Source organism: Monodelphis domestica, chromosome 2 (assembly GCF_027887165.1).
Source record: "Monodelphis domestica isolate mMonDom1 chromosome 2, mMonDom1.pri, whole genome shotgun sequence".
In the NCBI taxonomy this organism is placed as follows: domain Eukaryota; kingdom Metazoa; phylum Chordata; class Mammalia; order Didelphimorphia; family Didelphidae; genus Monodelphis; species Monodelphis domestica.
Window position 1 is genome coordinate 249402010 of NC_077228.1, and position 17835 is coordinate 249419844.

The 17835-nt window shown below is 34.5% G+C and overlaps 1 protein-coding gene across 1 annotated transcript in view; it reads left to right on the plus strand.

Moving 5' to 3' along the window:
• Positions 1-7306, plus strand: part of MYOCD (myocardin) — a 132096-nt gene extending 124790 nt beyond the window's left edge. The window contains 1 exon segment of the mRNA XM_056817458.1: positions 228-7306. Within this exon segment, the coding sequence (XP_056673436.1) occupies positions 228-790 (563 nt within the window). The 3' untranslated portion in view covers positions 791-7306.
• The last annotated feature ends 10529 nt before the right edge of the window (positions 7307-17835 follow it).

The following is a 17835-nucleotide window of genomic DNA, read 5'->3' on the forward strand; positions in this document are numbered from 1 at the left end:
TTCACTCACCTATAAAGAATTAAATCCATATAGCAATTTTTATGCTCTAAGATTCTTTGCACTGGTCACTTACAAAATCAGTTTTAAAACTAGTAAACAAATTGAGTAAACATTTTCTTTTCTTTTTCTCTTAAGATGATTTAAGTTAATTTTCATTCAGTCCAGACTTTTACATGATATGTATCCTTAATTTGGACAGTCTAACACTTACTTTTATATTTTAACAGAAATGCCAGCAAATGCCAAAGAAGATCATTCATGTTTCCCAAAAGTGCAAAAAATAACTGGATCTTCTCAAAGTCTTCTCCACAAATCCTCTGTTCCATTTGAACATAGTTCTCCATCAACACAGCTCTCTTTTGATCACTGCACAACTAATGGTGACAATCATTTTGAAGTCCTATTCAATTCTCATAGTCCCTTGAGCAAACTCAGCAGTGCCACACTTCTGAAAATTGGAATTGAGGAATCTCAGTTTGAAGAGATGATGAATAAATTCTCTGACAAAGCAACAGATGAACTTTTGGTTTCTCATGAGATTTTACCAGCTCCTCTCTCTCCCATACAATCTCAACTTTCACCTTCATCCATAGATGGAACAGGTTTACAGCTGAGTTTAACAGAATCTCCTTGGGAAACTATGGAGTGGCTAGATCTTACCCCACCAAGTTCCACAACAGACTTTAGTTCACTCACTGCCACAGACCCAAGCATCTTCAACAGTGATTTCTTGGATATTGCTGATCTCAATTTGAATAGTACCATGGACCTTCATTTACAACAGTGGTAAAATACTAGATATATAATTATAAGTATGAGCATGGAATACATTAAAGGAAGAAAAAATACCTAATCACAAATTTCTTAATTATTAACAGAAGAAAAAATCAAACAGAAGCAATGCAGGCTTTAAATCCATCCAGTGAGAAGAAAGGAGACTATTATATAATGTTTACCAACTATTTAATAGTGAGAATGATTCAAACTATGACTTTCATAGTTGGCTTTTTTAGTCATTGGGTGCCAAGAATGTCTCTCAGTGGATTCTTCTCAGGCTTGAGTGTTGTCTCATCTTCAAATGAAACCCATGCATAATAACTGGACAACTCAGCACAAAACATAGAAAGGAAAAGAGATTGCTTTAAGAACAAAGAGAGAATCATAAAAACTTTGTTCAGTACTTGAGAAATGGAATACCTTCATATTATACATATTACTTATTTGTTTTCCAGAGATGATATTGCCTATGCATTAATCTTGGAGGAAATGCCTAGCTTCATTAGGGAAATCCTTTGATAGCTTTTGAGCCATTAGTGAAGAAGGACAAAGACCATTTAATTCCAAGAAAGCTAGGTCATTAAAGCAGCTTTCAGCTTTTTCAGGGAATAACTTCAGTCAGGAACATAGGCCTTTTGTGGTCCTTGCTAATAGCTGACATGCCCAAAGGACCCAAGTCAATCCTAGAAGTCCTGTTAAATACCTTCTCCATCCTCAAGCTCCAGCCAAGTAGCTACCATGGTTCTTTAAGCAAAAGAACAGTGTATGCAAGATTAAGTGGGTTGAAAAGTCCAGTTTTTGCCCTCTATAAAAGAAGGCAGTGGGAGGAATTTGATATTATACCCTCTAACTCAGAGGCGGGAGGAGGCTGAGGAAGGTGGGTTTGAGTCAGCAGAATGGTAATAAGATATGAGATGCTGAACTTAAACTGTGAGGGATATCAGCAATAGGAAGAAGCAGCTAAAGAAGGGTCATTATTTCAATTAGGGGTAAGAAACAATTTAGGGCTATACTTTCTAAGGGTAAAGTCCTACAGGTTACTGTGTGGCCTTCTAACCGTAGTAGAATTCTATTTGTCACAAAACTCAAATTTCATTCTTAGCTCTCTTTTGGGGGAAGGGGGACCTAATTCATTATTTTCTCTCTTCACTTTTCCTAAACTTTCTGTTTCCTTTATTGTTCTCCTAATCCTTTTTCTCTCTGCACCTCCCACCTTTTTATTCCCACAACTTACTTAACTGAAAAGACATTATTGTTATGATCTGACATAGCAACAAAAATTTTTTGAGAATGCTACTGTGAAATTATAATAATGCACTCAGATAGATAGATGGACAATGACTCCTCCAGATAATTTTCCATCCCAAGAATTTCCTTAAAAAATTATTGGGTAAAATTTCATAAGCCATAAGATAATGTGTCATTTTACTTCCATTTGTTTACTAAAAAGCAATTTATTTGCCTGGTGTTTTATAAAGATACACTTCAGAAAACTGGTTGCTATAAAAAATGATAATAAGTTAAAAAATATGATTATGTAATAAAGTGTAGTTTGTGAAACTAAATAATTTAAAATAAAACATTGTTTCACAATGTAAATGGGGATGGGGGGATCTTAGGGGTTGGAGAATAGAGAAAATAGCAAGTACTCTAAGCTTCATTCCCTGGATTTGAGCTTGGATGTAGAGTATTGTAGAACCTTTTTCTTTTCAGATCTCACTATTATTCTCAAACAGTTTTATGTTGCTTCGGAAGATGTAGAAAGTAACTATAGTTGTGTTTTTTATCACAAATACACAATTTCCTTCTACTTGAAAAATGTCATTCACTGTGCTCACCTAAGATAGAAAAAAACAATCATTTGCCATTTTCAAGATTTCTCTTGGAAAACCAAAGATTGAGAAGTAATTCCAGTGTCATCTATGAAAAGCAAACTTCCAGGCTCTTATTCTGAGGAAAAAACATATTTTTGGTCTCCAACAAAGCAGTATTGTCAACTGTGTCTGCTTAGCTGCTATGAAATAATGCCTGAAAATATCTTACAGGAACTTCTGTTTAAACCACAACATTCCAGTGAAACAATTGGTTTTTCTCATCCAAGCAAGACTCATAACACCTGACTTACCAAGAACAATTGAAGAAACAATTGTTTTCAAGAAATATCTCCAGAAATGTCCACCAAGAATATGCAAATTGCTTTACATTCCTATATCTAAGTTAGCACTCTATATTGTTTTAAAAGACCTATATGGGACATCTATTTAGTCTAGTCATCATTCCTGAGTATCCAAATGGGAAAATCATCATTTCTTTGAAGCTAAAAATATAAGAAGGGAAACCTCATTAATATACTCTTCATTATCCTCATCATCCTCAAGATACTATGATCTTATTTAAAATCTGAATTCCTTCTTGGTACATGCTGTGCTTTTTGTTTTTTCTTCTTAATTTCTTTAAAAATCACACAATATTTTGTGTAATTTCCTTCTGTTATTTCTCTCTGATGAAGTACTGTGGTCTTTTTAACTAAAGGATAAGACCTGATTGGGGAAATGCCTGAACCTTCTGTAATTGTATTTTGTCTGCTTGTTTGTTTAGTGGAACCCATTTAGGAAATAGCCTAGTTTGAATCTGTGCACTCAGCAGTTGAACTATTTTAATTAAAAGATTTTGTTCCAATATGCTCCAAAAAATCAACATGAGACAAAAAAGAGCCCTATATTTCTATCATTCACTCAGCAATCATGACACAAATAAATAGTATTCTCGAGAACTTTGTTATCTCAAGGAATAAGTAGCCAAACTGTAATATCAGAATGCCAAGTTGCTATACCCCAAACACAATTTCTAGCATCACCTCCTTGCAGAATACTACCTTGGAGATCCTCTGAAATTCTAGAGGTCACTTCTCTGAGGATTTTCCCAACTGAGAAAAACAAAATTTAATGATTTATAATATCCTCTAGTAATAAAAGTTTATTATATCAACCATTTATTCCTCTTTTGGAGTAGATTAAAGTAGTTGAAGCCTGGGGTAACAGTCCTAGAGGTCCCTTCCAATGAGGACTTATATCCAAAATAATTGAATTATAATGAAAAATGGAAGTTCTGAGAAGTATAAGGTGGCAGTTCTTCAAACTTTTCCCCATTATTGTAATACTCTGACCAAAAATGTTTGTTACACTGTCACTTTCATTTTTCCTGAAATTCCCAGACCTGATAGATACCAAATGGAACCTTCTGTCATATTTTGTTTGCTTGTTTGTTTAGCAGAAACAATTTAGAAAATAGCCTGGTTTGAATCTATGCACACAGGAGATGAACTGTTTTAATTAAAAGTCTAGGTTCCAATATGCTTCTTCTATTTTTATATTCACATATCAGGCCAAACTTACTCATATGAAAAAGCAAATTTATCAGTAGAGAAAATGCCTTCAACTAGCCTGTGGTTGTTTAAATAGTGTCACTAGTTTTAATCATATTATAAAGATGACCCAAATTCTATTAAATTCATGTATCACTTCAGGGAAGTACCATAGTTAAAATGAAGTCACATTTTTTCAAGTGGAAATAACTTCTAGTTTTGTAATTATGGGTAGGTAAATGAGGAAAAAAAGGATGTGGCTCCAAATTTTTTTAGTTACATTTTTCCATGAAAAGTAGTTTTAGCTTTTCAAATTACTTTATATCACATCTGAATAGTAGCAAAATATATCCTTATCTTCCAGCAATCCTTTTCCAAAGCAACAGTCCTTTGCATTTTTTAATAGATTTTATTTGATCATTTCCAAGCATTATTCATTAAAGACATAGATCATTTTCTTTTCCTCCCTCCCACCCCCCATAGCCGACGTGTAAATCCACTGGGCATTACATGTTTTCTTGATTTGAACCCATTGCTTTGTTGATAATATTTGCATTAGAGTGTTCATTTAGAGTCTATCCTCTGTCATGTCCCCTCAACCTCTGTATTCAGGCAGTTGCTTTTTCTCAGTGTTTCCACTCCCATAGTTTATCATTTGCTTATGAATAGTGTTTTTTTCTCCTAGATCCCTGCAGATTGTTCAGGGACATTACACCGCCACTAATGGAGAAGTCCATTACGTTCGATTATACCACAGTGTATTAGTCTCTGTGTACAATGTTCTCCTGGTTCTGCTCCTCTCGCTCTGCATCACTTCCTGGAGGTTGTTCCAGTCTCCATGGAATTCCTCCACTTTATTATTCCTTTTAGCACAATAGTATTCCATCACCAACATATACCACAATTTGCTCAGCCATTCCCCAATTGATGGGCATCCCCTCGTTTTCCAGTTTTTGGCCACCACAAAGAGCGCAGCTATGAATATTTTTGTACAAGTCTTTTTGTCCATTATCTCTTTGGGGTACACACCCAGCAGTGCTATGGCTGGATCAAAGGGTAGATATTCTTTTGTCGCCCTTTGGGCATAAGTCCTTTGCATTTTTATTTGATCCTACAGAGACCAAATCTTTGCAGCTGAAAAATCTTGTTATATTTCTCAATAAATATTTAATGAACAAGGCACATGGAATACATAAGGGCATTACCCATCTGGTGGTTTTTGTTGGGTGCAGGAAAACAAAATGTTAAATAAAATGATGTTACTGAGGGTAAATAATTCTATGGGGAAATTTTATCAATATGTTTTTCAAGGAACTTGTTATGTATCAATAATACTTTAACAATATTACGGATGGCAGAATATCATGTGGAGTATTCTTGTACAGAATTGGCAAAATTCCAATCATTTGTTCCACACTGGAACACTTCAGTGATTATAAATATATGGATATTGGGAAGGAAAAGGATTGTGATATTCAATTATTCTCAGCAATCTCACTAGGGAGTAGAAAAGCTATTTTTAGCTTAAGCTATTCTTCTCTGTGTTTCATAAATAGAAAGTTCAAAGTTTTTTATATAATGAGTGAATGGAAAGTCTCCCACTATGTAGCAACTAACATCTCTCATATGGCTATTTGGATAATTACTCACTTTCTAGTCTGGCTAGCAGACTTTCTCTCCCAATGGCAGTCCTTCCCAGAGAAGGACTATCACCACACAGTTACCTTCAGGGTTCTCAGTCATCTTTCTGGGGGTGGGGGTGGGGGGAATTATGCAGAAAATACTTTTAAATTTAATCTGAATATTAACATTTTTCCATCACTTATTAAAAGCTAACAACAAAACGATATGTCAAATCTTGATTTGTAGCATTTGCTGATTTCCAAAGAGAAATTTTCACACTGAAAATTTAGCAGCTGGCTCCAGAATACCTCTTGTCCTAAGAGTAAACCTATTCACTATTCAAAATCTTGATATTTCTTTGGCACATTTCAAATTCCACAAGAAGCTACTTGTAGTAATGAAACTTAGATATTAAACATATTTATAATATAATATAAATATAACACTAAGGTAAAAATGACAACTTTATCACAAATAGTAAAATAAATGAATGAACAATAAATATGTCACAGTCTATACATCATCTATGACATAAATCTGGGTCACATGAAAGTCTATATGATCAAGGTAATATAACCAGAACTTTAAACTCCAGTAATTTCTGTCTGTTTTGGGAACCTTCCATAAAAGTTCATTGATGAGTCTAGTTTCTATGTTGATTAACTACTTCCATTGCTAAACTGAATCCAAACTGCTTGAATGGATGCCAAAGTCAAATTAGTTGGTCCAATGAATAAATTATCTGTTTCTCTACTTCCAGTCTGTTCTTCTGCTTAACTAGACTTTACTCTTCAATAGCAATTGCAGCATTGCTGCAATGGTTCTGATGTCCATAACTTTCTAATATATTACATTTTGTCCCCTTCAAAACTTAGAAGCAATTTAGCACTCCAGTTATAACCTCTCTAGAGAAAAGTTCTATAGAACCATTACCTCCTTTGACCTGGAAGTTGTATTTATGCATTCCAATATTACATTAGGTCAGTTTTGTTTGGCTGTCATGTCACATTAGCAAACAATAACTACTTCAGAGGAACTATTTATCTTAAAACACTGAGCAGATTTAACTCAGCAACAAACCATAAAGGGATAATATCTCACACTTTTAAAAAAGTCTCTCTATTCATTTGACCTGAGTTGATTTTTTACTACTTAAAATATCTTAATGATCTTGCACTAGTGTCTCTTTTCACCCTTACATACAGAACACTATGAGAAAGCATCCCTCCTGGCTTCTGAAATACTTCTCATACTCTGGGCAAAGGAGACAATAATAGGCAGGGAATAGTAAGCAATTCTCTCTCTGTCTGCCTGCCTCTCTGTCTCTGTCTCTGTCCATCTTTGTCTCTGTCTCCACATGATATTCTGCCATCCCTAATATTGTAAAAGTATTATTGATACATAAGAACAAACTTCTTAACAATACTCTGTCTCTGTGTCTCTCTCTGTCTCACTGTCTCTCTGTCTCTGTCTCTGTCTGTCTCTCTCTCTCCTTGAAGTCAAACTCGGGTTTTCCTGTCACTGACTACAAAGGATTCTCCTTCATCCTCAACTCATTTGCTCCTTTCCACACTACCTAGGAATTAAACCTAGAATGGCAATGCTACCATTTAGCAGCAGATTTTGCACAAATTCCTGCAAAATCTCGTTAATCACTAGTTATATATAGAGTCAGAATAGTGATGCAGATGCTAATAAAGCTAATGCAATATTAAAGTATATTAATTAAATTATCATGTCTCGATCATTATAGACAGAGCATTTATAAGCACTTACATAAAAATACAAGAAATCAAAACACTCCTTATCTCCAAAGTAATTTATATTCTAAAAGAAGAATACAATGCTTAAAGAATAGATTGGTGGGGTTGCAGCATAGTTGCAGGGGCAGAGTCCCAGGTTCTTTCAGGGGAGAAATGGGGATCATGGCCCTAATAGAGATTTATATGGTAGCTTAGAAGTTAGAACTGTACATATATTCATAGAAAGCAATAAATTCTTAAAGTTGTAGTGATGATGATATATACAATGTATATGTATGTATGTTTGCCAATGCCCTAATTATAGAATAACATAATATGTGTTGTACATAAATAGTCACATAGCATATATGTGGTTTTCAGTCATTTCAGTCATGTCTGACTCTTCATGACCGCATTTGGGGTTTTCTTGTCAAAGATATTGGAATGATTTGCCATTTCTTTCCACAGCTCACATTATAGGTGAGGAAACTGAGGCAAAAAGATTTAAGTGACTTGCCCAACATTGCTCACTAGTAAGTGCTGAAGTTATATTTGATCTCAGATCTTTCTGACACCAGGTAGTGCATTCTATCTATTGTGCCCCCTAGTTTCCATATATATATATATATGTATATACAAATATATTTCTATATGTTCATATATGTTATATATATTCTAGTTCAGATGAACACTTTCCACAATTATCTCCTAACAAATTATTATCTTAGAAAGCGGTAAAGGAATCAGCACTTATTAAGGACTTACTATGTGCCAGAAATTTACAAATATCTCATTTGTCCTAATAATAATGTTGCTTCATAGAGATCATAATTATCCCCATTTTACAATTGAAAAATTGAGGCAGATAGAAGTTACGAAACTTGAAAAGGCTCACATAGCTACTAAATATCTGAGTCCAAATGTGCACCTAGATCTTCTTGACACCAAACCCAGCTCTCCATTCACTATGCCATCTAATTGCCACTAGATAACAGTTCAGTTTTTTAAATTTCATTGTCACAGACCACATCTGTAGTATTTTACTTGCTTCTGGATTCTTTTTTAAAAAATCTTGTTATTGATGCCTTTTTTCATATCACAATCATATCTCAATATACTTCCTTCCTTCCCTAGACCAGTTGAACCCTGTCTTGTAACAAAGAAAAACATACTGACAAAGTAAAATAACAGTGTGTTCAGTATTCCACATCTAGATTACAGAATTTATGGTTGAAAGGATACATTTCATATGTATCCCCCATTATATATCTGACAAATTATCATCCAGTTTCTGCTTGAAGACCTCCAATGAGAGGGACCCCCATTCAACCTGAGGGAAAATTATTCAACTAACAGTACCAATAGAATGTTTTTCCTATCACCTAGTCTAAATTTGTCTCTTACCCACATGTCAAAAGAGTAAAGCTATTCCCTCTTCCACATGATGGCCATTCAGATGCTTGAAGATAACCATCATGGCAACTCTGAGTCTTCTTTTATTTCAGGTTATCCTCAGTTTCTTCAACAATCCTTATATGACATGGATGTAATACCATTCTGGTTGCCTTCTTCAGGACCATATCTAGCATATGAACATTCTTTCTAAACTGTGGCACTCAGAACTGGAAACAATACTCCAGATGTGGCTTTACAAGTAGAGAACAGCAGAATGGAAGTTCTTACCTCAGCAATACAATATCACATTAGGTTTTTGAGGATATCATATCATATTATTGATTTTTTTTAGCTTACATTAAAACTCTTAGCTCTTTTTAAGGCAAACTGCTATCTAACCAAAGAAATTAGGTCTACAAGCATTTATTAAGTATTTATGATAACAATGTGATGACAAATTTCATCTTATTAGAGACAAAATAGTCTTCAAACCTTTCACAATCTTTTTGGATTCTTGTTCTGTTATCCATATGCTGTGTTAGCTTTCCCTTCTCACTTAAGATCTTGGAAATTTGCTATGATAGGACTATTTTTTTCTTCTCACAGCTTCTTTCTTCCCATACATAACATACAGAAGCTTTGTCTAAAAAGAAAGACAAAAATGATCCTGAGAACTGATTGGCCTATGTGATTGACCCTGGATTTCCTGATCCAACTTTCTGGTCATCTAAGAATATAAAAAGGCTCAGATGCATGGGATCTAGGCCCTTCCAATTTTCTGGATTGGTGAAGACCAAGAGAATCATGTTATCCTACCCTAGTGACTAGATGTGTATGGAGACAAGATGGGTTGCCTTCAGAGAAGCTAACTACCTCTACACTATATTTCCCTGGAAACAGCCTATTGAGATACCATCTAACCTAAAATAGTTATTCTGATTGATCTTAATAGTTTTTTACATTCATTTAAAATTTTTTTTGGTATGTAGTTGTTCTATTTATATCATTTCAGTAAGCATGCATGTTGTTCTCTTGACTGCTTACTTCATATTACATTATTTCATATTCATATGCTTCTCTTTATTCATCACATACATAATTTCTAACAGTATAGTAATAATATAATAATCTAACTACAGAAAATTCCATCTATAAGGCTACATCTCTTCATCTTTTTTATAAGAATAAAATGATCTTCAGATATTTTTAGAAACAGTTTTGCTGCAACCTAAGCCTAACAGAAACCAATCTCTACCCACCTGACCTTTCATTTTAGTTATGTGAGATTTAAAATGGTTGAGGTCTTAAACTGTAGTGATTAAAATAGTGGAAGATATAAATTGTGATAGATATAAGAGAGGGTGAGTAAATTTGACCGCAGAAATATGTTTCACTACAGTGTCTTGGGTTTTTAAATCAAATATAAGGTGGTCTCCAGGGAAATATTCCCAATTATTCAAATACCCAAGTCAATTGGGTTTTATAGAGATTTTAATTAACAATACAATGAGTAATCAAAGAAAGAGAGAGAGAGTAAGAAAGGAATAAGTATGAAGGGTCTCAAGCCAATATGGCCTAGACCTGAGTCTTAAAAGAGAAATCAGTCAGTTTTTTAACACTCACCACAAGGTCTGACTAAACAAGGATACTAGTGACACCAGGCCAGCGTCCTTCCTCAAAGAGTCTTCCAGCCAGAGATTGTTTCAAAGGGCCTCTCTCAAGAGCCTCCAGAGCTCCTACCCCAGAGGGACAGAGCCCCTCAGAGGAGCTCCTCAAGGAGCTCTCCTCCAGAATGAGAGTCAGAAATCGAGATCCTTTGCTCTTCTCTGAGCTCTTATTTTTAAGGGCAAAATCTCCTCTGTCACCTCCCCTAAGTCCTTACATCTACCAATCACTGTAGATGTTTCTAAAGGACCGCCCATTTTGAATTCACAGCTGAGTAGTTTTAATCTCTTTAGTAAGTCAGGAAAAAATGCTGCTGTGTCGACAAATTTCATTAAGAAAAAACATCTGAATAAGTTATCACCCTTTTAGGTTTAAGTAGTTTATATGTTGCCCCACCTTTTTAGGTACTTAGTATCCCATTGTATCAATTTTAAAACAGTCATGACTCAAAGAACTTCCTGTCCTTTCCATCAGCATGGGTCAAAGCACTTTCATTGTTCTCAAGGAGCTCTCTGTCCTAAAGCAGTCCTAAGTAGGGTGGAGTAGGGATATTCCCAAGGCAAGGAGCCCTCACATTCAAGTAGAATTCTCACTATCTGCTAGGGAATTTTTTTAAGTAGAAGATTCCCCAATGGGGGAAATCCCTAACATTCATAAGTCTGAGAAATTTTGAGGTTTACAGTTACCATATCAAAAAATAAAATATACTTAATCTGGCATGGTCTGTTCTTAACAAAGCCATTAAAAATTACTTTTCCTTTTACTGGATGTTCACTAACCAGATTTTTAATTATTCATTCTAAAACTTTATCAAGAATTGAAAGTAAGTTTAATGTGTGAAGAATATGTTCCCTTCAAAAAAAAATTCTGCTTTCTGTCTTAGAATTAACATTAAGTACTAATTCTAAGGCAGAAGAATTAAATGATAAGGGTTAGGCAATTGGAGTTAAGTGACTTGCCCAGGACCAGAAAACTAGGAAGTATCTGAGCCTGATATAAACCCAGGACCTCACATCTGTAGGCCTTGCTTTGTATTCACTGAGCTTCCTAGCTACTCCTATATGTTTGTTTGGTTTTTTGTGATAAGAACATTCAACCTTTCTCAATTTCACAGTACTACTCATTCTCCATATTTTGAAAATTATCCCCAATCTTCATAATATTTTTCCATTTTAGTTTATATTACTGTTTTATAGCATTGTTGTTTTCCAAATACCTCTTCCAGAGACCCATTTCATGTGACAAGTAGTATTTTTAAAGGCAAAGAGAAAAAGAAGAGTACAATCAGCACAATCAATTAATACTATGAAAATGTTTAAAGACATGCAATGTGCAAAACACCTGAACCTCCCACTTCCACAAAGGGGAGTTTGAGAGTTTTATCTCATATCACTTCATTCAGGTCCTGCTTGATCTTAATAATTTTTTACCTTCACCCTGCTGACTTCACACTGCATTAGTTCATATTGATATACTTGTCTGTATTTATTACATATATCATTTCTAATAGCACAGTAATACATATGTACCACTATTTGTTTAACCAGTCTCCACTGCATGACAACCTACTTTGTTTCTAGTTCTGTGCCCTCACACAAAAGAAATAAAGCTAGAAATATTTTTGCTGTATATGGGGACTTTCTTCTTATCAATGAGTTCCTTAAAGCATAAGCTCAGTAAATGAGCTTCTGGGAGCTTCTGGATTAGTAATTTTATTTGCATAATTCCAAATTACTTTCTAACATTGCCATATTTTTTCATAGCTCCACCAATATGTACTTAGTAATGCTTATCATCCCACAACATCGTCGACATTGATTATTGCCGTTTTTTGTCAGATGTGTTCATTTGAAGAGTGTAAGGTCAAATCTCTGGGGCTTGATTTGCATTTTTTATTATTACTGACCTGGAACATTCTTTCATATGATTCTTCACTTGAGAGGTGTTCATTGATATTCTTGGACCACTTATCTATTGGAGAATGGCAGAGAGAGAGAGAGAGAGAGAGAGAGAGAGAGAGAGAGAGAGAGAGAGAGAGAGAGAGAGAGAGAGAGAGAGAGAGAGAGAGATTTTTATATCTGGATTATCAAACCCTCATCAGAAAAATTTAATCAGATTCTTTTCCCCTATTCAACCACTACCATTATTGTACTAGGTACATTAGTTTTGTCTGTGGAGAAGCTTTTCAGTTTTATCTATTTTATCCATTATAAGGGCTACTAACCCTTTTTTATTAAGAATATATCTGCCTGCTTCAGCTATAAGAGAGATACAATCTGCCTCTCTTAATTTTTTTGATAGAATGATCTTTATTATACCCCTATTGCATATGAAGCATACTTTTTACTTTAGAAAGATGATTTTTATTATATTAAAGAGGTCCCTCTATGTCTATATTTTGTAGGGTTTTTAACATTAAACAAGTTCTGTACTTTGTCAGAGCCTTTTTCTGTACTTATTGAGATGATCGAATGGTTTGGGATGTTTTGGCTTTTAATTCAATTGTTTTCCTAATGTTGAATCATTCTTCCATTTCTTGTATAAATCTAAATTTGTCATAATGAATAATTTCTTGGATAAATAATTGTAGTCTGACAGGGATTTGTATAAAAAGTTTAAATTAGTATTCATTAATTATCTTGACCTATAGTTTCTTTCTGTATCTTATCTTTCCCTAGCTCAGATATTAGGACTATATATGCCTCATAAAAAGATTGTGAAAGGATACATTCTTTCTCAATTTTTTGATAACAGTTAATTTAGTATGAGTAATTTAAAAGTTCAAAAGCATTATTCTGTGAATCTATCAGGACCAGAATTTATTTTCCTTTAGTAGTTCTTTTATAGCTGGTTCTATTTTCTTTTCTGAGACTGAGTTATGAAATATCTCTACCTGGACACCTAACCATTTCTGTATTATACTTTTTAAAACAATCCCCTATTCTTTTGTTTTCATTTTTTCCTTTAGAATATATCTATGCTATTATCTTTTGATTTTTCTTTCAGTTTTTCTGATCTTTTGATTTCCCCTTACTCATGTGCTATTTTATTGATTTAATTTTCTATCCTCTTCTTTTTACGCAGATTAGCTAAAGGTTTATCAATCTTATTAATCTTTTCAAAGTCCCAGATTTTAGTTTTACTTATCATTTCTTTGTTTTTTTATTCCAATTTATTTCTCTTCTAATGTTATTTGTTGGCTTTCTATTTTTTTTAGATATATGTTCACCTTATTAATCCTTTTTATCAATATTGTTAATATGTAGTTTGTAATGGTGGAAATTTCACCTTTTTAAGGTTGATGTAATATTGAACAATGGCCGCCAAGGAATTTACTTATGAAATTCCTAAAATGAAACACTCAAGTCAGAATGGAGTTTATGGAGGTTTAATCACAATGGGAGTAGGGAAAGGAGAGGGAGAGAAGGAGAGAAGAGAAAAGGGAAAGGGGCTACTCAACCTCTGACCAAGGCAGAGGGAGTTTTAGGCCCAAAGGGCCAAGGTGGAAAAAATCAGTCCTTAACTCACGTGAGTGATCTGAAGGAAAGCTGTCGGCGGGCGTCCTCCCTGTCCAAGCTCCTAACACCTACTGGCGTCTAGCTCTCTCCACAGGAAGTGAGCGAATTCCAGAGGCTGTTCCCTACCTCACTTCCTGTGTCTCACAAGTGCCAATGGTTGGCTCTAGCTTGGCTTAGGACAGCCCAGGTGGGCAGTTAGTTATTTCTGATTTGTCATTGACTAGCACATGCCCATGTAGTGTGGGTGTGCACAATTTTTGGGTGCTAGACCAAGATGGAGACTTTTAAAATTCACAAGTTGTAGGGAAATAACTTTTGCCCCTCAGGTGTTTTAGCTGTATTTCAGAAATTTTGATATGTTGTTTCATCATTATATTTCTTTTCACACATTATTGTTTCTATGATTTTTTTTTTTCTTTGACCCATTCACTATTTAGAATTTTACTAAATCCTGATTTAGGTCTATGTTTCTGTTTGTTGGTCTCTGAACCAATAACAATTGTTATTGCATTATCATCTATAGAGGATGTATTTACTATTTCTGCTTTTTCTGTATTTTAGCAGGATCTCTGTCCATAATACAAGTTCAACTTTTGTAAAATTTCCATGTAGTACAGAGAAATATGTATGTGATCGGGCATTCTCATTTAGGAGATGGCATGAGTCTTTTAGCTCTAATTTCTCAGAAATTTGTTGACATCCATATTTTCATTTTTTTTCCTTTCAGCTGGACTTATCCAAAACTGAGAGCTATTTCAGTCTCTTCTCATTATTGTGTTACTGTCTAATATATTCTTATAACTCAATTAATATTTCTTTTATGAATATAGATGCTAAGGCATTTGGAGCATATTGGCTTAGTGCTGATAAATGGTTTGTTGTCTATAGGTCATTTCAGCTTAATATAATTTTCTAGTTTATTCCTTTTAGTTTTTTGAATTTTTACTTTTGTTTTGTTATATAGCATGATTGGAACTTTTGCTTTTTTAGATTCACAGGTAGTAGATCAATTTTTTTTTATCCCCTCAGTTTTAGGTGCATATGACTTTGGTTTTTAAATGTCTCTTATAAGCAACAAAACATAGGGTTTCATATTCTTGTCTAATCTGCTGCCACTCCTTTTCACTCATTGGATTGTTTAACCCCTTTATATTTAATATTATGAGAGGTTTACTTCCCCCCTCATTTTTCCAGGTAATGGATTTTTTCCTCCTTTTGCTGCAACAAAATACCATGTCTTTTCAGTTACTTTAATGTCATATTTCCTTCATTCCCAACCCCCACTTTCACTTTTTATCATTTTTCCTTTAGAGTTTTACTTGTTAGTTACTTTTTATTTCTTGATTTTATCTGGCTATTTAATTCTCTCTTTCCCTTTCCCCTCAGTAAATTAGAGCCCCAATTCCTTTCTTTCAGGTTTTTTAAAATTTCATTTTTTTACCCTTTTCTAGAGTTGATTTCTCTTTCACCATCTTCTCTATTGATCTTCCCTTTCTGTCTACCTTTCTTCTCTGATACATGGCCCCTACCTCTTATTATCTAGTCTCTCTATTCTCTCTGTTCCTGATGTAATCTAACTTACAAAGTATACATTCTGGACTCTTCTATCTAAGCAGTTACTACTCTTGCCTAGAGAGCTTGTCCTCTGCTCCTCCTTTTCCATCCTACCTCACTCATAGAAAAAAATGTCAGTTATTGCATGTGTCAGAGAAGATATTGCCCTGAGGTAGGACCACTTCTACCTCCTCAATTATGCAGATCACCACTGACCTTCTCCTTACTTCCCCATTTGCCTCAGTAGTTTTATGCCTCAGATAGCCTCACTTATAAATAAAAATTAATCAGGAGACTTATTGCTAGATTCATAAGCATTTATTAGTAAAGAGAAATCGAGAAATAGCCTTTCTAACTTTAGGTAAAAATCCAATGCTCCACTGCAACTACTGTCAGAGATTAAAAGATAAGATAAAAACTGAGAGAGAGAGGGAGAGGAGGGAGAGAGGGAGGGAGAGACAGAGACAGAGACAGAGACAGAGACAGAGACAGAGACAGAGACAGAGACAGAGACAGAGACAGAGACAGAGACAGAGACAGAGAAAGTGCCAGCTCAGTAAGTTCAAGAGACTGGTCCAGACAAGAGAGAGCTCTCGGCTTTTCAAAACTGTAGCTTCTCCCACCCCTGGATCATAAGCCAATGACTTTCAACCTTTTGCAACATTATGCCTGAGCCCAAAAGCTGTGTGGGGACAGCATCAGACAAGTGATTCTGATTCCTAGGTTGATCTGCCAGGGTGAGTCTTCCAGGTTTGACTGGGTTAGAGATCTCCCAGATAATTTTATTTCTTACACATCTAAGAACTCCAACTATAATGTGCTGAGACTGGATAGTTTTTTTTTCAGTATACTTAAACCCTTCAAACAAAACCAAGTGCAAGGTTCCCATCTCCCTTCACAGAATATCTCTCTCTTCCCACATAGGAACATTCATCAATACAACAACCTCCCACAACCAAAATAAGGCCTACTTCTGCTATTTCTGTTGTCTGAGGTATCTGAGAAACAATCTCTTCAGTTCTAATTTTATAAGAATGTTTTAAATACTTCTTTATCCATCTTTTTTACACGTATTATTAGGCTAAGATTTGTAAAATCTGGGCTGAATCCTGACGTTCATTACTTTTAGAATATATTATTCCATTCCCTCTTCTTTTTACTACAGTTATAAAATAGCCTTGTGTTATTCAAATTTCCTTTCCTTTGTATTTGAAGGTCTTTCTTTTCTGGTTGCTTGCAGAATTTGTTGTTTCTGAATTGAATTATAAAATTTAACTCTGAATTGTCTTTGAGTTTGTAGTTTGGGTTATTTTTTTCTAGAGGTGATCTGTGGTTTTTTAAAAATTGGTATTTCATTTTCCATTTTCATTAATTCTGGAGCATTTTCTTGTATTATTTCTTGAATTATGATCAAGTTGGTTTTTTTTTAGCTTATGTTCTTTTGGGAGACTGATAGTCCTTAAGTTATCTCTTTACATCATGTTTCTGAGAGCAATATGTTCTTTTTATTGTCCTCATGTATTTTTTTGAAAATTTTACTTAGTCAATTTAGAATATTTTTTCCCTTGGTTACAAGAGTCACGTTCTTTCCCTCCCTTCCCTCCACCCCCTCCCACAGCCTATATGCAATTCCACTGGGTTTTACATGTGTCATTGATGAGATCAATATGTTTTGTTAGACTAGGGAACATATTTTTTAATGTTGTCTTCCTTCATTTCTGTGTATTTTCCTTCCTAATCAATTGTCTTCTCTTTTGTTTCCTTGTTAAAATTTTCCATTAGAGATTCAAATTATTTTTTTCTACTGCACATTATTTCTGCTACACAGGCCATAAATTCTGTTCTCATAATTTTTTTAGCACTCAGCAAAACATGTTGTGGTTCCACTTTCTCAAATTTCATAGGGTCTTTTGTCCAATCATGTTGAATTGTTTTCCTTTATTTTTCAGTATTTATTCATAGTGTCTGAACTCATTTACTAGGTCTGGAAGTCATATTTCCTTCTACTGGTAATGTTTTTCTTGATTTATCTGTTTATGCTAAAGATCTTTGAGTTTTCTTCCTCTTTAAATCTTTCATAATTTTGGTTGTTTTCCTTTGTTTTCTTCATTTTTTACTCCTTTCCCTCTAGTGGTGATTTCCCTAGACCTGAATCTCACAGTGTCTAAGTCTCCTGCCACGTCGGGCATGAACTATA